Source organism: Anopheles bellator, chromosome 2 (genome assembly GCF_943735745.2).
Source record: "Anopheles bellator chromosome 2, idAnoBellAS_SP24_06.2, whole genome shotgun sequence".
Lineage (NCBI taxonomy): Eukaryota > Metazoa > Arthropoda > Insecta > Diptera > Culicidae > Anopheles > Anopheles bellator.
In genome coordinates, this window is record NC_071286.1 from 44,035,188 (window position 1) to 44,058,982 (window position 23,795).

At 47.7% G+C, this 23,795-nt stretch overlaps 3 protein-coding genes across 4 annotated transcripts in view; 1 reads left to right on the top strand and 2 right to left on the bottom strand.

Moving 5' to 3' along the window:
* Positions 1 to 4,964: 4,964 nt before the first annotated feature.
* LOC131207580 (larval serum protein 1 alpha chain-like) lies at positions 4,965 to 7,103 on the bottom strand. Its single transcript, XM_058200200.1, has one exon. It carries the CDS (start codon positions 7,101 to 7,103, stop codon positions 4,965 to 4,967), a length of 2,139 nt encoding a protein of 712 aa, XP_058056183.1.
* A 2,485-nt stretch (positions 7,104 to 9,588) lies between these two features.
* Positions 9,589 to 23,795, bottom strand: part of LOC131209799 (uncharacterized) — a 190,777-nt gene continuing 176,570 nt past the window's right edge. For both annotated transcript variants that reach the window (XM_058202941.1, XM_058202940.1), the window contains 4 exons: positions 19,220 to 19,311; positions 19,039 to 19,149; positions 11,163 to 11,432; positions 9,589 to 10,698 (listed from right to left, as the gene is read on the bottom strand). In XM_058202941.1, the coding sequence (XP_058058924.1) occupies positions 10,279 to 10,698; positions 11,163 to 11,432; positions 19,039 to 19,149; positions 19,220 to 19,311 (893 nt within the window). In that variant the 3' untranslated portion in view covers positions 9,589 to 10,278. The remainder of the gene's footprint in view (positions 10,699 to 11,162; positions 11,433 to 19,038; positions 19,150 to 19,219; positions 19,312 to 23,795) is intronic.
* On the top strand, positions 21,354 to 23,492 carry LOC131209798 (hexamerin-1.1-like). Its single transcript, XM_058202939.1, has one exon. The coding sequence runs from the start codon at positions 21,354 to 21,356 to the stop codon at positions 23,490 to 23,492; it is 2,139 nt and encodes a 712-aa protein (XP_058058922.1).

Genomic DNA, 23,795 nt, shown 5'->3' on the forward strand with positions numbered 1-23,795 from the left:
GATGGTTTGAGGGGGACTATCCTATCGTGAAAACAATACTAAAAGTGTAAACAAACAATTTTACCACAACAAAGCACAGTTACAGTTCACAACCACGTGTGCACGAATATTGTTTGCAGTATAACAACGGTGACCACAAATGAAAACAATAGCACAGGTAACAGGAGCAAATACAGCGGATGGCGAAAAGAAGTTTAGTCCAAGAACGTAAAAGATTTTACGAAACAAGAGGATGACAAATTTACTTCAGTCAATCAAATTAAATAATCAAATAAGTTTTGCTCTATTTAGGGATAATTCATACGAATGAAAAAAATGTCAACCATACGCATTTAGGGCAACCTAAATTCCTAAATGGTTTTGTCATCGTGGATATCCCTTAGGTATTATTTAGGTCGAAATTGTTTTGATCAATTTTCTGTTGAATTGAGCGTGATCTTTACACATACTCCAAGAATCATGAATGGCCACATGTTCTCAATGGTTGGCTGGTCTGAACAATTTTCTGCTGGTCTTGACAATCTGGTGATTTTTGCTTTCATCAAGTTTTGGTCTGCATTATTTGTTGCTTTATACGAGCATATTACCGCATATAATAGATAAACCGCATTTTATATTTATACGAGCAAAAAAAAGAAAATTGATGTAAAACACTGAAAACTTCAAGGCTTCATAGCTGTTTCTCAAATTACGAAAATGGCAAACAACAGCTCAACAAATGGCCGCAACAGTATAATTTTACCCTTAAGTTCTCGAACTAACGCATAACTTGTTAGAAGACTGATTTCAACAGAAGATAATAAAATATTTTTTTAATATTATTCAAGTGTTTTTTTCAATGTCAACAGTGTCTGGAAAAAACCTTCCACATGTTATGCTTTCTACGTATAATTTACCTTTTCTTCTCAAAGCGTTCATTTATTGAAAATTAGTTTTGGTACGTACAAAACAAAAATTAGTTTTGTACTTTTTTTATGCAATTTATACTTACTGTTCGGTCGTAAATGATTTTTTGGTCAACATTTCATTACATTACACGTCGAAAAGGTCCACATATGCTGTATTTTCTTTTAACAAGCTCATACGTGCCATCAAAATGTGGTACGGAAGAAAAGTTGATGCTTCGTAGAGCGCAGCGCCATTATTGTTCCGATCCGCCGAAAACTAACAGTGTGGCTAGCAAAACAGGGTGGTCCGAAAGTCGAACAACATTCCGGTCAGCATCGGCGCGCTTCCGGAACGGCTACGGCTACACGAACCAACCGCAAGTTTTGCCATTTAATCGGATGAAATACCGACGCAAATATCAATGCATGCATAGTTAAATCTATTTAAATTATTGATTTCAATTGATTCCTACAATGACGAACACGCGGTCCGATCCCGTGTGTGATCTGACCATCCCGGTCGCAACCCTCGTCGCCTCCGACGATCCGACCCGACACACCACGAAGCTAAGTCGGGTGAAATAATTATTATCGGTAGAATCAACGGCCTGCAAACAATCCGGAGGCTCGGTGGTCGAAATATGGCGTCCGCCCCTCAGCCGAGTGCATTCGGGTTAATTCGTACCGCACGCCACCGGAACACCCCGCCTTCCGGACATTTGTTGCACTTCCTTCCAATCGCTGACCGACATTCGAATTCCGGTGAGGCCGACCTCCCCGTGGCAGAACGTGGAATGAATTTTTGCACGCCTAAAATAACAGGCCGCACGACCTGGTCGTCGTCGTCCGGCATGTTCATCTAATTATGATTTGATTTTCAAACGAACTCGCCCTCCCTCTGGCCTCGTCCAGCAAAGGGTTTATGGCGGGGGGAAATCGAACCGGAAGCGCATCGAGCACGGTTCCTCACGCACCCCCGTCAGTTGGGCTCGTTTCGGATACTAGTGGTCGGATTTGGGGAACGAAACTTGGGAATGAATTATGTAAATCGTGAATTAATTCTACCACGCGCCGGTTCGGGGGATTGGAATCGAAAAATGAGCCGTGCGTCGAGGCCGTGCGAGTCAACCCAAAGCCCAAAAAGCGAGGGTCAGATTGAGGCCATGCTACCGATGCCTGTCGATGGCGGACACTAGTTGCACTTCTCGTGCAACATTAAGGTGTCATCTAACCTGCAACTAATCGATAGCGACATGATGGGCTCGAAGTGCAACGGAAACCTGCCTTTTTAGCCCAAATGGCTCAATATCGACCGATCAACAACTACTACCGGAATCAATTAGTGAACACTTCTCAGCTGAGTTTGCGGTTACGATTCGCTGTGCATGAAGTCGTTCGCCATTTGCTTAATTTAATCGATCTGTCAATGTCCAATGTCATTTCCATAAAAATTATGAGATAACATTGGGTGCAGGATGCGCTATGTTCTGAAATATAAATGTACGAAAGAGTCTCAAGTATTCATTTGACAAGTGATGCCCCATGAGAGTGAAGGAATGTTTAAAATTTCATAAATAATAAAGAACATGTCATGGAAATGGACATCACTTGAAATTAAACTCAAATCATCATTCAAAATGTATCACTAAATTCACAAAATTACGCATAGTTTTGGTAAAACGTTAAAAATCTATGCACCAAAGATTTGATTTTTGTAGAATCCACCATTTAATTGTATAAGCCATCAAAAAATATACGAGTGGAAAAAGCCTCACATTTTCTATACCGACGGAATATCTAAATTACCCATGCGTCGAGAGATGGTTAATAATACTATTATTAAAACGAAACATGATTGTTAAAAAAAGAAGAAAAATGACGGAAAACCGTAGAGAAAACTGCTGCGGTAGAAACTTAACGCATTATGTAGCATTGTAAATAACAGCACATTTATTCGCGATTATAGCATGACAAATAATATCATACTGATCCAGCAACATAAATGAAGCATAATTAAAGTTCCACTAACAGTGCCATTTCCCACCTTGTTTTTACCGTTTCCCCAACAGTCCAATGCAAAACGTGCTCTGAATAGTGAATATTGCAAAAATATTATTAGCCAAAGAAGTGAATGAAGTTTCTTTTTCATTAGTTTCAACATCTTTTTCACACAGTTAGAATTCGGTAGATCGGGGTGCTAGTTAGTTTGGTAAGGGAGTCCCTAGGGCAAAGCGCAGACAATAACATTTGTCCTACGCTAGGTTCTCACTGAAACGGCTCAAAGAATTTGTTCACGGAAAGAAAGAAAGTTTCGACTAGGATGAATCAAATTGCCCATCAAATATTTTTGCCAATTTAATCAGTAAACGCAGCTGAACCGTGAAATTTATCTTCATATACAGTAAAACTAACAGTTTTTGAATGAGTGATTTATAAAAAAATGGTAGGTGCACTTCTAAACGCATTTTAGGTATGCAACAAAGTGTATGGAAAATCTACGTAAAGCGGCTCCATAATGGTATTTCAACAATCCTGTGAAAATATTTTCAAAGGTAGAAACCAGTATTTTCATAAAACCGTTCTTCCCACTAGTCTCTTCCGGTCCTGTGTACGAAAGGAGCGAAAGGGCACGCGTAAGCATTCAACAAAAACTTCAACAGTGGCCCAAACGTGTCCTGGCCCCCGTCACACTGGAGAAGATTAAAATCTCATAATTTCGAGACTCTGTTTGCATGCTTGAGTGATTTGGGTAATGAGTTTTTCAAGCGTTGAAATGCAATTAGTTTTCATTCTTTTCCCATCTTATGCCGCTTCTCTTGTTTGCTCCATTCCCTGTCTCATCTGCATCAGAGGTTCAAGTGAGGTACCACCTCTCGATCGCTTTATATTCGATGCATTCATTTTCGATGCGGCAGACCACATTATTCCTCGTCCTTGTTTGTTTTCAATGCGTTCCGTCCAACGTGTCCTTTCATTTCAGACTGATACGGTCAGTACAGACTTTTTTCCGGAGCCGGAGTGAAACACTATTTTTTCTGCACTCCCTGTTCTAGTGCATTTGAAAACGTTTTTGCAGATAATAATTTGGAAAATGCTGAGTGCAAAACTGGATATCACTGCACATTGGAAAATAATGTTTCTAATGTGCGCAAAGAGGTGTACATGATTCGTAAGTCACGACATAGTTAAACTATCTATCTTTCAAAAAATTCTCTTGAACATTGTTCTCAACATTTCTTCGCCGACAATTGCATCTCGTTTTGTTCTGTCCAGTGTGTTGGAATGTTATAGCTCAATGCTATGCCGGGGCTGGAATGTGATACGGCTGGGGGTGTTTGCTCACTCGCTGGTTATTCCGACAGCACGGTCGTGAGATTAATCAAATCTGGCGAAACAAGATTGACACACGCAAGAAACCACCAGTTCCGTACTGTGACCGATCAGGGCCGAGCGATAGGTTGATTTGAAATCGACAAATCTTAATACTGTTACCATTTCGTCGCAGCCGCAGATGGAAAGCTCGACAATTTCGCCTACAGTAACTGGCACAATACAATCCGAAATTGATTTCAGTGTACCCGTCCGCCGTCGTGCTGTTGTGATGTGATGAAATTTCCAAACCAGCAACACCTGCCGTAGTGTCGAGGCGTTTTTGCTGGACGGGAAATTCAATTTCATCTCCATCCAACCCGGACGGTAATCTTGCGTACATTACAACGGATTTTCCCTGGTCTCCTGGTTCGCTGGCACCCTGCAGACGAAATGCAATCGTACGGCATTCGATCGAACCCCCGTCGACAGCAGTGGCTACAAATTAGCAGCATTGCTTCCGGAACCCGAAATGCTGCAGCAACCGAATCTTAGCCATGTGTATGCAAAATAGGCCGATGAAAATGTCGCTTTTCAAGTGCATACGTGAATAAAATCATCACCGTGAATTTGTAAGGACTGTAAGGATCTTTAAATTAAAAGTTATCGAACAATTCATAGACTTAGTGAAGGTGTCGAAGAATTAGTCATTTAATTGAAACATCTTCAGTCCGTTTTATTGTGCATACCACTCCGAATGAAACAGTCTTAGAACACAACTGAGTTTACTTCTGTTTCACTTTTGTGGTAGATCAGTGTATCGTGGTAAACCATGTTCGGGGTAAACCAGGTAGCCTCGTTGATCTTGCGGTTCAGCGGATAGCCGAATGGAAGCGTGTCCAGATAGCGGGCACCCGATCCGACGCCACACGAAAGGGTATAATCGTATCCGGTGTATCGCGGCGTTTCCGGCGCGTGGTACGGGGCGACCATGAAGAAGAACTGGAATGGCATGCCACCCTTCTTGCCCTTCGGCAGCATCAAGCGGGACGGGAATCCGCAGTGAGCCTCCGACATGTCAATCGGCAACTTGTAGTCTCCGGTGACGGCTCGCATGACCTGCTTGTAGAGCTCGAAATAGGTGGTACGGTCCTTGACGAACCAGCTAAAGTCCTGCGAGTTGCGGGTAATCACATTTTCGCCTGCCACCAAATCGACCAGGAAGTGCTCGAGCTGGAAGAAGTTCTCTCGGTTCGCGTTCACGCTGTACGCGTTGCCGTACTGATCGTACTTCGGACCGACAAACACAAGCACCACCGCCTTCTGGGGCTTGTCCGAGGAAACGGCAAGCTTGAACGAGAACGGCAAGTGGTTCAGACGCGGCACACGGGCGTACAGGACAAAGTCTTCGCCCTGGTAGTGAGCCATCTTGCCGAACTTCTTCATCTCGCCCGGCTTCATTGTGCTCTCGTCGAACACTTCGACATCGACCGCGTTCGTGATGTCGGCATCGAATGTGTCAAAGTACGTGACCAGCTTGTCCATCTCGACCGCTTCTACCTTCACGCCGGGGAAGTTAATTTCCTCGTACTTGTAGCTCGGCAGAGTGTCCAGGTAGCGGTAGTAGAAACCAACAATTCGCTTAAAGAACTGATAGAAAACCGGATCCCGCATGGCTGTCTCGTACTTCTCCAATACACTCGGGATCGCACGGAACTCGTTGAACGGCTCTACGGAACCACCGAGGAAGAACTTGGCCACCTTTTCCAGGTACCCATAGAACCTCTGGTTGACGCTATCCGTGTTCGAATGAATCAGGTTGCCGAGGTACTCAATACCGGTTGTGGTGGTAATGTTGACCACGGTACCATCGGGCAGGATGATGAACCCGTAGTCGATTGCTTCCATGATCCGGCGCTCGTAGTCGGTGATTTCCTGGATCAGGTCGTGTTTCTCCATGTGGCCATACGAATGGTAGTTTTCGCGTGCCGGGAACGGCACACCGTTGTAGTAGCGCAGGTACGGATAGTAGCCAGTAACGATGGGTTCGTACCACGAAAACGTTGGAATCGTTCCGAGATTGTTGGACAGGCGTTCAAGGTAGTACCGGGCCAAGAACTGCTGATGCTGGTAGAGATAGAACTCACCGCGCCGATCCTTGTACAGCCCGTACTCCTTGCCCCCCATCCACGACGGGTAGTCAGCGTGGAAGTAGTAGTAGTACGAGTTTAGACCAATGTCCTCCATGAAGTAGCTGACGCGCTGTTCGGCATTGCTGTGCACGTAGTAACCGGTATAGTTGCTCGGAATGTACGCACTGTACAGACCGTCCGTCTTCTTCATGCCGTGGAATCCTTGCATCTTGTATCGCTGGGCCTTACTGATGACGACGTCGTTGAAGAAGTAGTACGGGTAGATCTCGTACGGTGCCGGCAGAACAATACCCTGCATGTCGGATCGGTGCAGCACGGCCACACTGACGGCGTACACAAACATACCCTCATTCACGTGGAACCGAGCCCAGATCATTGACTTGTAGAACGTGTCCCAGTCCTTGGCGTAGTAGAACAGGTGGAACAGAGCGATCGCCTGCTCCCGGTGGTGCTCGTTGTAGATGGCAAAGATCTCTTCCATCGGCAGCAAGCCATGCTTGTAGTAATGGAGGAACTCCTCGACCACCTTCGGCTTGGTGAAGTGCTCCGCGTATCCGGCCAGGTCAAAGGACTTCTGCTCCTCCCACAAGTGTGTGTGCAGTTCCGGTTGGTGCACATGCTGGAAAATCTCCAGAATGGCCTTCTGCTTCGTCAGGAACGTCTTGTCCGCATATTTGACCTCCTTCGTCATGTAGTAGCTGTTGGCCGCGCCGGCCAACAGACACACTACTGCAACGGCTAGGATCGAACGCATTCTAATGCGATTGTCACTTCACTCTAGTCGGTACAGCTCACTGTTCACCGCCCAAAATCGGACTGCAGCTTATTGTAGCCGAAGGGTTCCTTATATACGACAGGCATTTCGTTAATCTCTCTCTCACAGTGGAACTGATTTACCCACCAACAGCAACACCAGCGCTATGCGGCGAGACCTTTTGACATTCCCATCGGCCAGCATCGCCCTGGCAAAATACCGTCCAACATGCTATCAGCGAGCATTAATGTTGGGTGTTTATTATTCTGTCCCAATCTTACGAGTCGAGTGCACGAGCATTGAGCGATAATACTCGGTGGCTAGCAGCAGCGTTGCTTTGAATTTGCAACAATTTAACCAATCTAGAACATTTATTCGATAAGAAATTTGGCAAATAAATACAGGTTGGATGCAGTGGAATGAGCAATAACTTGTTGACACAAACAGGTCCAAGCGGTGGGTGGCGAATGCCTTGAAACTTGTTTTTTGCGATTACAAAAGATGTGAGCATTTCGATAGGACTAGAACTGCGTTTTCGGTGCACCAAGAAATTTGGCACATGTACAATCAGTTAGATTTAGGGAAATTTGCTTTTTTCGTAGAAACAGTTGATTGAAATCTAGAAGACATACTCCCCCTTCAAGTCTAATGAACATTGTTTCGAAAAAGTTATCAGAAAATAGCACTTTTTAACATAACATAGCAATACTTACTGTAGTATTATGTCACACTCTTTCGGAAGTAGACCTGCAGTAATGTCGGTAACTATGGAAAGTGTTTTTATTAATAATAATATTTATTTTCTTAACCTGTTCCTGCTGGCGGTAATTTAATTTATTTTCCCTTTCTATGAACCGCTTTACGTTGCGCACATGTTGTTGCCACTTTGTTCGTTTTCGTTTGCCCAGCAAAAACAAACCATTTCTGTCCACCGTAGTGTTGCGTGTTGCGATGACTTGTTGCATGCGTATTCTATTTTATTATACTTTGCACTCTAATGATTTACAACTTTTTTCCTGATGCGCTGCCGGTTTGGTTGTTTTATTATTGTTTCTTTGTTATGTTTAATCGTGACACTGTTCAGATTTTCATCGCCACTGCGCATGGTTTAGCCCGGGCTAGTTTGCTGCACTTTTGCAGTGTTGCAGTGTATGCGTCCATTTTTATATAATATCCATTTGTATTTTCCTTTACCTTTTTTGGAATTTGGTATTATCTGCATACTAATTTAAATTCATCAAGCGTTCGTTACGAATGTCCCGTTAAAAAGTACAATCGGTTGCCCCTTTTTATCGAACATTCAACTTTCGGTGTATTTCAGGAATATTTCACTGGAACTACGGGGATCGTTTACCGCCTTCCAAACATGTCAGCATGTCACAGCAATCACAAACTGATAACTTACTCAACGTAAGCGCAAAATTTGAGAATAATTAGTTTTATTGATTTATATTACCTCGTTTCGAAACGAACACTTATCTAACAGGGGTTTGCGCATGTCTTTGACATGTAGGCGAAATAGTTTCCTTCTCAAATTAAATATTAAATAAATCTCCAATTCTGATACCGTTACAACACGCTAGCCCCTTTCTGCGATTTATTACTTTTGTCTACCTGTGTTTCTGTCGAACTTTCGTTTTCCAGTAGTATCATTGATTATTTCGCAGCACACTTATTAACAAATATAAATACCTACATGTTCTTATCTTGGTGGCATTTTTGGCACCTGTCATCTAGTTGATAAAAAAATTAAGATATTTGTCTCGAACATAAATTCTTCCGTTTCCAGTAAAGTTTAATTTTTGGGTTCTTTTGGCCACAGATGGCTACAACTTCCTGTTTCAAGCCTGATTTTTTCAACCTGCAGCATGCAGCTCTATCTCAAACAAGAAACTTTACAAATCATCGATTCGTAGAAAAGAAATCAATCCAATGAAGCAAGGACCTGGAGCCACATATTGATGAACTTTGTTGCGGCCAGAGACCTGTTTCTAGTTGCACCTTCGTTCGTCAGCTTCTCGGCGTCATTTCTTATGCCCTTATCTTGACCGTCAGCATCGAAAATGTTCGTTCGCCAAAAATCGTTATTTTTACATGCAATTGCCATTATAAACTACTTTATATACGATTGTGTTCAGAGTTGAGAAATGACTAACACTTGGCTATCCAAAAATCATAATTTGGTAGCTCTACAGATGGAGTCGGGAATCGTGTGCTTTCGACTAATGCTGTTCAAAAAAGAAACAGAGCGCGAAAGGTACACAGGGTGTCCATTCGCACGTTGATTGCTCCATTCAAGGGTCTGAAACGATTGCACATCCTCCAGCTCCGCTTGCACTTTTGCACAATAATTCTTGCACCTCCCGTGATGTTTTCACTTATTCGGGAATTGGCACCATTGTATTTTGGTGGTTGAAACATAACACAGGGTAGGTATTAAAGTGCTGCGCCCGACTTAAATGAAAGCCCATAATTCACTAATAGATTTAACTGTTTAGATTTTCAGTACCTTTATCTACGGAGTTCTCATCTGTTCTGTTGAGGTTCATGCATCATAAAACGGATAATGTTCAGGACTTCCGAGAGCATCGCGGAATACGTCCGATACTTGCCGCGGGTTGGGAATAAACTGAAACTTTTTCTCAACTTTTTACAACCCTTTACTTTGCAATTAACTTATCTATCTTCACTAGAGCCCTGTTGGTTGTGTCGGTTTCTGTTAAATGTTTTCTGGCAATGTAGCAAATGTTTCACATAACTTTCCGTGACGTATGTTTAGTAGAAAGCTCAATTACATATACAATTTACACACACACACACACAGGTCTAGTTCCCCCCTCCATCGATAGCGTGTTGCCGCGCAAGAGCCCCACGCAGGATTTGCTGGAATTTCGTTTAATCAGGACAAGACCGTTGAGCGGGTGGCTAGCGATTCCTTCTATGCCTTCGTCGCTAAGTTTGTTTGGTAATTTCTCAGAAGCTGAACGCGAAATAAACTACCTTATAGTAACCACCATCGGGAGCACTTCGTCTCCAGTTTGTAGCCCGTACACTGAATATCGTAATCAATTCTACTATTTATGTTATGTTTATACTTAATAACTCCCGCTCCCTTGCCGGCTATCGGTAGCGCCTCACCTGCGCTTTATATGTACAGAGTCTGCCCGGAAGCCAATCACAATCTCGATACCCGGTCCACGTGCTGCCAGTCGGAGTGCAGAGTCCACAGCATCGCCCCGACAGTGCAGAGGCCGAAGAGCAGCACGAACGAGCCACGGCCAATGCCGACGGCACCCCCGGTAAGGGGTGAGTTGTCTGGGTCACCGTTGTTTAACCGCTTCGAGCCATCCAGGCCGAGCAGGTTAGGCGAGATGGTCGTAACCAGATCGCTGACGAGGATCCGCTGCTGGGCACTCTTGGTGTAGATGTGCAGAATCGAGATCTCGCACATGACCGTGAGGCTCGTGTGGAACGGTGGCATCGACTGGTAGATGTCCAGCAGCACCTGGCTGTGCGGGAACATTTCGAGCGATGAGAAGGTTGGCGTTCCCTCGTACGACCGGTACGTTATGCGCTGGTACGGCGTCCGATGGATCTACGTGGAAAGCGAGCACAAAAATAAAGAAAACAAACAAACGTTTGGTCAAGCACAGGGGAACGATAATAAACATTAGCAAGTAAATAGAACGAACGATTTGCGAGAAGACTGCAGCGGAAAAAACGGAGTTAATTTGCAGGATAAGGTCCGGTAGAAAGGAATGTGAGAGATTTTTTCGATACCGGCACGTGATAGGTACGACGAGAGGATACGGCCTGCGTGTGACCAACAAACTGTTGCTCGTCGCCGTTCGAGGTCGCCGTTCTTGCGGTTGTGAAATACTATAAGTTATCGACAGGCTACAACAAACAACCGATTGTTTGCTATATCTCGTTGGACTCCCGGTTGGGTTATCGGGAGCCGGAGTTGCCGGAGAACAGTGGAATTTATGGATCGTACATGCGAACACGAAGCTTCCATAGAGCTAACGGCGAACTAGGCACGGGACCGGCCGGACTTACCCGTTTCGAGTTGATGTACCAGGTAATGTTGGCGGCCGGAAACGATGTCCCCACGGTGCAGACGGCCCGGAAATTGTCCAGCGTGGTGATGTGTGTTTTGTCCAGCTGCATGTGTGGGTCCTCCTTCGGTAGCTCGACGACCTGCATTCGGGCCTGCCGGATGTCGGTGTGGAACAGTGGTGCGTCCTCGGACACTTCGCACTGGAACTGGCCCGTTAGGTCGCGCGTTACGCCACGCAAAGTGACCGAGGTTGAGTCCGATTGCGTACCCTGCAATGATGTATGAGACCAAATTACACGATGCATGTCTCTTGTAAGCTGTTTTAAAAAGCGTTTGCTAAATTATTTATTGTTCACATTCACGGTGATGTTAAAGTATTAGATTGTGAAGTTGCAACCATTTTATACATTTATTTTGAAATAACAAAAACTATTTGTATGATCTTTATGATACGATTTTCATAGTAATTTAACAATTATTTTCTCACAGCAAATAGTTACGCTTCATCGCCACTACACTTCTAAATGCAAAAGCAAAACTTAATTTACCCAAAAAATACTTTTAAAATAGTTATCCAACCGTAAAATGCTTCTATTTTTCACGTATTATGGAAATTCGACCACATGCCACATATGACTCCGGCAAAGCTTAATTTTCCCTGAACGCCATATTTCGCAAAACGAAACCTCATAAGACTCATAGTCACTTTAGGACTTCGGAATCGTTAAATGCTGGTTTGTTAAACTTCTTTCAAAGCAACTGATTAAAACACTGTCGCAAAATTTGCATCCAACAACCACAACTAAAAGTAATTTTCCATTTCCCGGCAACCGATTCTAATGGCAGCGGCCACCATTTTTCTCACCGAGCGGTGCCGGGCGTTTTTTGAAATCCATAAGCGTTCATAATTATTCGCTCCATGGTCCGGGCTGTCCAATTACACAATCGCGCCTAGCCATCGTGTGGCCGGAAGGAAGCTAACAAATTTGGCGAACTTTACCAAATTACCATCCAGCAAGCAGCTTCCGGTGCAATCGTCTAACAACTTTCATCAACTACAATTCAGCCCCCGGGGGGGCAGGCAGTCGGCCAACCCACCGACCACTAGCCGCTGCGATGCGCGGAGGTTTTCTCGAGGAGAGCCATCTGACAATAACCGAACGACCGAGAGGTTGCACCATCGCCGCCGTCGAAACCGAAAAAGCCGTTGGCCAGCATCGGAAGCAGTTGAACTTTTTTGCACTCATTTCCTCCGTTTTTATCTTTAATTATCATGGTGCTTTATGAGTTTTATCACTACAATCCCGCACTAACTCCTCCCGGAGTTCGGGGCGGACCAGATCGCGAACCTTGAACGCCTTACGGCGCACCCATAACGCCCCGGCTCGGCCCGGGCCGAAGGTCACCCGGTCCGCTCGACTAATTATGGTACCGGACCGGAGTGGATCGGAAAGAAGCAAAGTGCCACTCGGTGGGCCACTTCCAACCGTATCCTTTTAGCCACTCCGCTCCCATAAAAGTATGTGTGTGTCTGCGTTATGCCAAACAATCCTTTCTGATCGGAACCACGGGCGGAATCTGAAAAAAAATCTGAATAAAACGACAGAGAGAGACACTGTCGGAGGGAAGGCACCCAAACAATAAAGGAGCAAGTAGCAAAGAGCAAAAAAAAGGAAGAGCACCATCGACCGAAGCATGGCAGTGTAGGAAGTCAAGCGGAAGTAAAATCGTTTTATAACATCATTGTTAAACGATGAATAGTGGGACTCCATGGACTGCCGCCGCTGGTGGCCACTTGGATTTCCCGGAGATTCCACAGCATAATCCCGGACCGGACCGCATCGTGGTCTGCGCACAGCGAGCAGTCCGGTTTGGTCTGGGAGAAAAAGGGGTGGCAAAATTAGGACTCAATTATCACGCAGCTGTTTTACGACCGGAACAAGATCTACGGTGGCCATCACGCCCGCCCGGATTAGCAGACCGTCGGCGCAGGCGCACTTCCGGGCCCGGCCGACCCCGGGCCGACTGATCTTGGGGATAAAGGATTTTAATAATCCGTCCCACAATCTCGGCTCAATTTCGACGACGACCAGCCCTCCTCCACGGACCTGTTGTCTTTCGCAATCAGGTACTTCGACGGGGATCGGAGTTGGGTCGGCCGTCCTGGGAACCGTGAACGGACACGTCTCGCGAATATTGGAAGATCGGGCACGCAAAAAAAGCGTCCCGGTTTCCGAGGTTTCCAGATCACGAACGATGGAAATAATCTGCCCCATTATGTTTATGAATTGTGCGGCAGTTAGGCGTAATTACTTCCATCCGTCCGCGCGATAAGCGTGGAACCGGTTCGCTCCGATTTGCTCCGAGTTAGCCACTGCGCCCTCCAGCCTGACGTTATTTCCTTCGGTTTTATGTTTTAAAACATCTGCGGGCTCCTGCGGGGGACCGATGTGGAGTTTCTTTTAAACGCACGCAAAAAAGGGGTCTAGTCTGCAACTGTAGCGATGCCGTGACCGGTAGCAATTGAATCTGGAGCACTGGTTTCAAAACCTAGGCATCAGCAAAAGTTTCCTAACGAGCACCGGTCGGAGTTGTGGAACTATGAAAAATAAGGCACTTCAAAGTAATGTAGTACGATCGGAAGACCGGGTGCCATTCTGTAGCCTCCGCCGTCTAACGATCCTGTGTGTTCAGGCTTCGTTGTGAACCGGTCAGCCTTTGTTTCAAAGAGTGATGCTCATCGTCATTCTTGTAGATCATCATTCAACTTACTTAAAATTGTTGCCCCAATCAATGGATTCGGTGAAACTCCTAACCAAACGAGCATTAAATGGGGAAACATATTGGCAACGTAGTCCGGGGCACTTTCGCCACAGCGGCCGCTCATATGACGGATGTTAATTAAAAACCACTTTGCGTTACTCCGGTGACGGGCCATCGGGGCACGGTTCGTTTTTACAAATGCCACTCGCACAGGAAACAATACACTGTCGAAGCGTTTTTAGTCCCAACCGACCAGCATCCAGTGTCATCTGGAGCACCATCATCGTCAGCATCGGCGCTTCATCCGCTGAAAAAGCGTGACACACAAAAGAATCACTCGAAAGTCTCTCCTAAGCCTGGCTGGCGGCCGAAGGACGTCCACCGCATTTACGGGGCCTCGGGTGGGTGGCGGAGGGCAGACTGTGAATAGATAAACTGACGGGGCACCAGCGGCAGGCCAGCGGGCGACAGGATGACTAATGCTACCGGCGGGCGTTGGTCGGTGCAAAGTATGTAATAATTCCCGATGTCCCCGGAAGGCCGGGAAGTGAATGTCAAGCAATAGCCGCACCGCCTCGGCACTCCACTCACGGGTGGTGCCTCCTATCGCACCAGGATTAGCAACACTTCGGGCCGGTGAAACAATGGGCCACTACCACTAGCACCGGGCGGACGCACCGTGAAGGTGAGCCGGAATCCGGTTTTTTCCCTAGCTTTCTGCGATAGTGAAAAGCAATTACTGTGCGAACAGCTCGAGGCTGATGATGCCGGGACCGGGCTTGCACAGGGTTCGAAGGAAGTGGTTTCTCGGCGAATAGGCCACTTCGGGTGGCCACACCGGCCAAATGACACGTCCTGGCCGCAGGGCACAACGGGGCCGGGAGTCGGCCGGGCTTTCCGGTCCGCTGTTTTTGCTCTTTCGTTTCGTTTACTGCGCTCCATTATGATTGGGTCGCGCCTGATTGCGATGGAAAGTAATGAAAAGCCGAGCCGAGGATCCGAGGGGCCTCCGGTGGAGCGCACAAATCAGCAGACTCACCGACCTGCAGGCTAATCGTGGGCAACTGGGTGGGCTCAACCGTTGCTAATCCGCTCATCTCTCAATCCTGCTCAGCTTGAAATAATGCACCAACAGCGAGGGCATAATAAATATGCTCACCCTCGCAGGGCATCGACGCTTTGGTACTGTGCAAATGAAAGAATATTGATTTTAAAAAGATTTCAACAGGAGATTGATGTTGGACAGTTAGATGTCAGTTGATTGAACTTTACGTGCGATTTAATAACTGATGTTGACGCAGCACTGAACTGATTGTTTTATATTACAATGGAAGGCCTCTTCACACCAAAATGAACTGAAAGTAGCGTAGCGAACGACGCGTTGTCTCATATGGGATTCTATGGGACCCTTCACACTGGCGTCGACGAAAACTTCATACGGCGACGACGAATCTGTATGAAAAGACAACGCTCCTTTTGTGTCGCTTAAAAACTTTGGCCAAGGTTCGTATACTTGGTTTTTGGGTGAGAGGGGCGAAGTTTGAAAATTCAAGACACATTGAATTTTTGGTGCGACAATTAAAATAGTTTCATGATGAATTTGTGTTTGTATTACAAGTAATAATTAAGTTAAAATTATTTTGCATGCTTGTGATACAAAAAAAACGTCAAATGAGTAATCTTCGATTATTTTTTAACTACCCAAGATGTCTAATTGTTTTCGTCCGAACGAGAGGGCGAAAGACTTTTCCGTTGCCTGTCCCGCCGTTCGTAACCGGTGTGAAAGGTCCGAAAAAGCGTCGCGTCGAAACGCACGTAACGTTCCCTGTGTGAAGAGGCCTGGAGCCGTCACCAAGTTTCGTTGGAACTTCAAAGTACGTTTGGGGCGATATCGCAATAAATCACGAACTACTTAACTACTACACTGGTATTTATTTAACTTTGCATCAAGTAAGTTAAAATGTTGCAGACAGGACTAATAGTCCACGTATGGTTTTTTAAAGTCTGGAAACAGATGGAAGTCGCTTGTGGGGAAATCTAAAGAATGCGATGGACGTTTCAACAATTCGAACTTTAATTCATTTTTGCATAATTGGATTTTTGCCATGTTCAAAATGCTCTTCTGTGTCTCTTTTTACGATATTTTTGCTTTCCCCTGGTCTGAATAGTTGCAATAATAATCGAAATTTATTGTTTTGCTAACATCTTCTATGCCGATTTCTGGACGCGAACTAGTTTCGGATCCGAAGAATCAGGTTCACACTACTCCTTAGCCTTTAGTTTTGATTCAGGATTACGCCGATAGACCCAAGCCCTATCCACAGCGTTGATTTAATGCACAAAATCCACTTTATTCTTTCACCAACGCTCTAAATTTTACCTAGTAACTTGCATTATGATATCCTACGATAGTATCCAATACGATATCCCGTATTTTTTCTACGATTTCAGGTGTTACTACTATTTTTAGACGTCCTTGACGTGGATCTGTTTCAAGGTTTTTAGGACCACGTTTAAATCCAGCAACTCATATTTTTACTATATTGATTGAAAGCGAAGAGTCCTTATAAACTTTCAACATTCATTTATAAATTTTCTTTGCTTTCCAATCCATGTTCTATACTTGATTGTTTCGATTGATTGTTTCCAACCTAAGACTCCACCACAATTTTTAAACCCCTAAGACACTTCATTTACAATCGGCACGCATTTTTTTTTTATAACTTTGAGCCGTGAATGAACCTAAAGTAAAGCCGCTCACCTGTACTGCCCTTCACGAAGCCCTTCCCTTTAGAGAATCGGATCATTTGCTTCGTTTCGTTTCCCGTTAACCGTTGCCAAACAAAGACACTTGGCACAATTTCCCCCTGAACTTGGTGCGACGTTTGATTTTTAATAAGACCCACACATCAGCACCAAATGTGGGTCTGTGGATCCAACGGGGCTTTAGTACCGTTTTGTTCCAACACACCAGCAGCGAGTTTGCAGGTATGCTCCGTAATGATGCGTCGTAAAGCGTCTCATCTCTGACGCTCCGCAAAAACCTCTCGAAAAGAAAATGGAGAGTCATCTCACCGAAGCTGAAGCAGCTTTTAATATTGCTCCGTTGATGCTGTTGCTTCGTCTGTGCGGGCGACACGGGTTAATGTAGCACGTATCCAGGGCACGAAGACACGAGTTTCGGTACGGTACGACCCCCAATCCCCGACCCTCCTGAAGGATGTATCATGTCGTATCGGCCATCGGGAGCGTTTAGAGACCAACAAAAACGGGTCCTCCACGGCGAGCGACCATCGTAAAGTGCCGTGTGTAAAGTGGTAAATAATTGCTCCCCGGCAAGCGGATAAGCAACAGCTGAACTGTCGATGTATCGAAAGATGTATCGTTCTGACATCGACCGGGAGGTGTTCCTGTCGTGGGCATAGGACACAGAGACCCGGATAGGTTAATAAAAGCGGATAATTTAACCACCGAATCCATTAATCTTCGTCGTGAATGCAACAAAACAATGGCCCCCAAATAATCAGGACGACTGTAAAGTCGTGGAACGCCTGGCAAATGCTCCCAAAGATGGCGCATTTTGCGTGCCGGAAGTACGCCAATACCCGACAATCGGTCCGGTGTCCGGTGGTTGGGCACGTCAAGCGTTTCAGCGGCGATGTAACGAAATATGAGCAGAAATTGTCACAACCACCGACGAGCGCCGGTGGAATGTGTCCCAATGTTTGCGCGCGTGTTTGAAGCCGTCCGCCAAAAGAATTTCCGGCAAATATGTCAACCAACTTTTGGCATATGTTTTCATTTCCATGACAGTTGCACGGATTCCATCAAAGTGCAGAGGACGACAACGGCTGCGTCGGGCAGCAACAGGGACGGTCGGGAGGCTTGCTGGCGAGGACACACGAAGGTGGCACTTTGCGAGGCAACCCTACGGGGAGCAGCAAAATATGATTGGGTTCGTACGAGGGAGCCGGTATGTCTTGCGGCATCAGGACGCTGCCAACGGAAGTCGCGTATCTTGAGGGGGTTGGGTGGGGGGTTTTGGGTGCTCTCCGGCACCGGGCCTGCCACCGGAAAACCGAGCACCACGATCGCAGATGTTTTGCCAAATGAACGGAAAAGCTTCTTCGCCGCAATCACGGTGCCAGTCGCGCGGTTTGCTCGAACCGAAAGGTCGCATAAAACCGCGCGCCACCATCGCCACCCAGCCAGCCTCTAGTCACCGAAAAAGGGGTTTGATAATACGACGACAGAAACGGGAGACCCAATTTGGCCCGGTGCGACGGTGACGACGATTTCCTCCCTGGGTCGAGTCGGGGAAAATCAAAGAAAATTATGTGCCCCAGGTGAAGTGGCATTCTCGTTCGGTTGGAAAATTTCCAATCGACAGAATTATACGGCCGCAGGCGGTGGACATATTCCGGAACGCGTTCGTAAATTTGCTCCCCATATGTTGCGTTTCGATTTTTGCGAAACTATTCACCGCCACGCCACCGGAGGCAACATGTTTATGGCACGGCGGTGCCATGTGACGACTGCTGCAACTCTGGCTGGCTGGCGATTGAGCCACGGGCGTTCGTAAGATCTGGGAGCCCCCGTCTGGTGCTTCCGCGAATTGAAGCAGCAAGTCGCAGAATCCCAGATGGGATTCCCAGTGTGGCAGGGCCCGAAACCAAACAAGTGACAATAATCCTCCGGGCTATTGAAAGCTCGGTTCCGGTTCCGCCAGCTTCTAAAGCAACCGTGTGTGTGGGCCGGGCTCTGTAAATGGATGTGAAAATGGGTCTACATTAATTTTCGCCTCGTGGGCGCTGGCGGCTTTATGCTCGTCCAAAAAGGAGTTCATTAGCGGGGAGCAATACATCGCTCACGCCACGCGTACATCCGACCACCCGGCCGGCGAAAGAAATAGATCAGATTTTATTTTAATTAGGAGCGGCACTTTGCCAGCAGCAACCCCAATAGCAGGAACTCCGTGGGTTTCCTCGTGGGTAGAAAGGGAGCCTTGCGCAAATAATTACTGCCAGCTGCGGACAAGCGGATTAGTGCGCCGCTTTGCGCGTTGTACGTCATCAGTTTTTTCATCAGTTCACGTTCAACACCTCTACTTACGTCAACTGTTATGCCGGAGACGGGAAAGGTGCGCGCCGGCGGTGACTCCTTCGGCACGTAGCGATAGAATTCCTCGGTCTCAAAGTACCACCGCACGGAGTAGAGGGAAGCCTGCAATTGAAGAACGACCAGAACCAGACAGTTAGAGGCGATTTGAGTGGAGTTGTCGTGGCGTGCTAACCTTTTCCAGCTCGAATTGACAGGACAGCGTCGCCGCGTTGCCCATGATGACCGCTTCCGGGACGAATATTTTGAGCTCCTTCAAGCTATGAACTGCAAAAAGCAAGGACAGACAAAAAAATTAGACCCATCAGACCATCAAACAATATGTGCTCGCATAATCAGCATTGACATAATGGTGCGGGTTCGATGAACAGCCGGGGTTGATAACGGCCGGTCCCCGACAACCGCAATCAACGGTTCTCTCTATGGTGTAATTACGGTTATCGGTGCACTTTTTGACCATCGAACCGAATGCAGTTGCTAATAGGAGTTCGCCGGTACTCTGTCCGGAGCCGGATCAGGAGTCGGTTTCGGTGCACAAATCAGCGGCCATTTGCGGCAAACATTCCAAATAAATTGATTCCGTTCACCTCCATCTCCAACGGGTACGGGTGCTAAATATGTTGTCCCAATGCCGGAAATGAAGAGAGTCACGTCCCGGCCCTGGTTCCGGTTGGCTGCCACTTGCTCTCGTTCAGGTGCACCGATTAGAGTGCTGCTCCACCACCTGGCTTGGATTCCTCCCTGATGCTACTAATGCATACAGGAAGCGAAGCCATATGGCATATTTCGTCTTCGGCCCATAACTCATCCCATGGACACGACCCCATCGGCGAAGAGAACGACGTCACTCGAAAAGGGGTCTGGCCATAATTGCGAAGCTGTGCTGACTGGGGATTGGCTGTGGTTTCCCTGCCCGGGAACGTCTTGAACGTCGGTATCGGCGACACCGAAGCCTAAGGGTGGCTTCACCGATTGTTGGAAGTTTGCTGCAATTGTTGCCAGTTATTGTTTCATCATGCCCAGTCGAGAGTCTTGGGCACGGTTCCCCTAGGGTCTATTCAGAATATTGCTGGGCAAATCGCACACCAGTCACAAACGTGGTACGTTGGCTCTTTCTACAGTTACAGCGTCCGACCACCACCAGGTCAGGTCTTGAGGCGTACTTCCCTATACCCTGGTATACTGGCAGGTGACTGGACTGGCATAAATTTGGCCAATGTTGCCAGCGTACCGGGCTCATAGTTTTCCCTAAAGAGAAAATGAACTATAATTTATACGATTTGCAGGGAAGAAATACTTCCGGTGAGGGAATTTATATTGCTTTCTTTAACCACCAACCCCGGGTGGGACTGTAAAGTATGGTGCGGGGCCCCTTCGGCTCGGCACTCCAGGCAGGTGCTAAAAGCTTTCCAGCTGGTGGCCGAAACCGTACAAAATCAATAATGGTTCCGAGACCGAGGCGGCAGCCAGATGGTGTGGCTGCGTACAGGTGTAGCTCCGGGCGTGAGTCGTGAATTCCGTTCGTCCACCGGCACTAGAGTGTGACCCCGTTGCACCCGGGTTGGTAAGCTGGCCCTCCCCTTCTTCGTTCTGCAACTCTTCGTGCAAAAAGCCCGAACCGGCAAGAAGTCACAAGGCCACACTGTCACAAGAGAGCGCCGAGTTGCAGCTGTTCAACGCAGCCGTACTGGCTGCGTACTGCAGCGGAACGAACCGTTCCTTCGTTCGTTTGCGGGTTTGCGGAAACTTAATAATGGCGTCTGAGTAGGCTTTGTTGCAGCACCATTCGAGCGAAAGCAAAGTAGGCCACCGTGTAACGCGCTGCTGCTGGGAAGAGTGTAATAAAATATCAGCTTAGTTCTCCTTAATGCATGATGAAATATGCAATGCATCTTCGGGTTCCATTCTGCTCGCTCCAGCAAGATTCTTTTGATACGAGCCACACACGAACGGCGTATAGATTTGGCGAAAATGGCTGTAACTCAGTGGCTGTGCTGTGAAAGGAACCTGCCATTATCTGGGGAATATTTAGTGCCCGGGGTGCAGCAGCTCAAACTTCGCTCGCCGAGTAGATTACGCATCGCACGACGGATCCGTGTGCGGTAAGAGCATTATCAAAACGTGAACCGGATAAGGTGATACATTCGGAGTTTGAGAAGCTGGCCACACTATCACCTTGAGGCACCTTCGCACGATTGTGGCGACCCCGCACGACGAACGAGGAGCTACCAAGGGCTGATACCGTGGCCAATCGGAATGGTATAAAACCGCGCTGCAACAGTGCTGCTGCAGTCTTGATCCGATTCGACATGAAAGCGCTAGGAGCACTCGTGGTGGTCAGTCTTGCGGCCTTCGCCGCAGGATACGTCGTTGTGCCGGAGAACAAAATCACGTACGCCAGCAAGGACTTTCTGGTGAAGCAAAAGCAACTGCTGGAGGTATTCCAGCACGTGCACCAGCATGAGGTCCACACCGAGCTGTGGGCGGTATCGAAGGGGTACGACATCGAGAAGAACCTCGACCACTACGGCAACGTGGAGGCGATCCGCGAGTTTATGGCCCTCTACCACCATGGTCTGCTGCCGTTCGACGAGATCTTCAGCGTGCTCGACGAGCACCACCGTGAGCAGGCCGTCGCCCTGTTCCACCTGTTCTACTACGCCAAGGACTGGGACACGTTCTACAAGTCGATCGTGTGGGCTCGGTTCCACGTGAATGAGGGTATGTTTGTGTACGCCATCACGGTAGCCGTGCTACACCGCAAGGATCTGGCCGGTCTGGAGCTGCCGGCCCCGTACGAGATCTACCCGTACTACTTCTTCAACACGGAGGTCCTCCAGAAGGCGGCCCAGTACAAGATGCAAGGCTTTTACGGTGCGAAGAAGGTGGACGACGTGCACACGGTCGTGATCCCGACGAACTACACCGGCTGGTATATGCACACGAACGTTGACCAGAAGGTGTCCTACTTCACGGAGGACATCGGGCTGAACAGCTACTACTACTACTTCCACGCCGACTATCCGTTCTGGATGGGCGGCAAGGAGTACGGACTGTACAAGGATCGCCGCGGTGAGCTGTACCTGTTCAAGCACCAGCAGCTGCTGGCCCGCTACTACCTGGAGCGCCTGTCGAACGATCTCGGCACCATTCCGGAGTTCTCGTGGCTCAAGCCGATCCCGACCGGGTACTACCCGAACATGCACTACTACAACGGTGTCAGCTTCCCGTCGCGTGCCAACTACTACGAGGTGCACACTCCCGACCACTACCACGATATCGTGAAGGTACTCGAATACGAGCACCGCATCCACGAGGCGATCGATCTCGGCTACATCGTGCTGCCCGATGGGCGGCACGTCGATCTGACCAAACCGGAATCGGTGGAGTACCTCGGTAACCTGGTGCAAGCGAATCCAGACAGTGTCAACAGTCGGTTCTACAAGTACGTCGGCTGGTTCGCTCGCATCCTGCTCGGTGGCTCGGTGGAGCACTTCGAAAACCACAAGGTACTGCCGGGAGTCCTGGAGCACTACGAAACCTCGGTGCGCGATCCGATGTTCTACCAGCTGTACAAGCGCATCATCCACTGGTACTGGGAGTTCAAGGATCATCTGAAGCCGTACACCACCGAGGAGCTGACCTTCGGTGAGGTGAAGCTGGAGTCGGTGAAGGTCGACAAGCTGGTCACGTACTTTGATCGCTCCGACGCGGACATTACCAATGCCGTCGATGTCGAGGTGTTTGACGAGACCGCCATGAAGGGCTCGGAGATGAAGAAGTTCGGCAAGATCGCCCACTATCAGGGTGAGGACTTTGTGATCAAAGCCCGTCAGTGGCGTCTCAACCATATGCCGTTCAACGTCGAGTACAAGGTGACCGCCGACAAGGACATCAAGGGAATTGTGCGTATGTATCTTGGACCGAAGTACGATCAGTACGGACACGTGTACGGAGTGAATGAGAACCGAGAGAACTTTGTCCTGCTGGACACGTTCGAGTGGGACTTGAAGCAGGGTAGCAATGTGCTGGTTCGCGAATCGACCAAGTTCCCGCTGTACGTGCAGGACCGTACGCCGTACTACGAGCTGTACAAGTGGGTCATGGATGCGTACAACGGAGTGCGTCAGTTCCCGCTCGATATGACCGAGGCACACTGCGGTTTCCCGGCGCGCCTGATGCTCCCGAAGGGTACCAAGGGAGGCATGCCGTTCCAGCTGTACTTCATCGTTTCGCCCTACCATGCTCCGGCCGTGCCACAGCACGAGGGCTACGACTACACGCTGAACTGTGGCGTTGCATCCGGTGCCCGGTACATTGACTCGCTTCCGTTCGGATATCCGTTCGATCGTCCGATCGACGAGAAGATCTGGTTCACCCCCAACATGTACTACCTGGACACCATGATCTACCACAAGAAGGAGGCCGAAATCAATGCGGTCCATTGAGTGGGTAATTGGGAGTAAATTCTGACCAACACTTTGACGTTACAATAAAGCGTAAACAGACACAATCCCATTTCTCACTCTCGGAAGGAGTCAGCATTCATCCTTCGGCAGCATCCAGCAGACTGCTGGTGGCGTTTGGAACATTCGAATTAAATCGTTGAGCCCCTTCGTAAGCCAGAGAATGGAATGAAAGGACCCCCGCCTAATGCGAGTTCTCGAATCGAGTTTCGTTCGCATCAGGAGCTCACAGCGAGGCTCACGTTCGTTCTGCTGCTGACACAAGTGAGCAAACCGGTCCACAGC

What these genes read in the sequence shown, in the direction of transcription:
- LOC131207580 (XM_058200200.1), bottom strand. Translation starts at nt 7,103, where the DNA reads ATGCGTTCGATCCTAGCCGTTGCAGTAGTGTGTCTGTTGGCCGGCGCG.
- LOC131209798 (XM_058202939.1), top strand. Translation starts at nt 21,354, where the DNA reads ATGAAAGCGCTAGGAGCACTCGTGGTGGTCAGTCTTGCGGCCTTCGCC.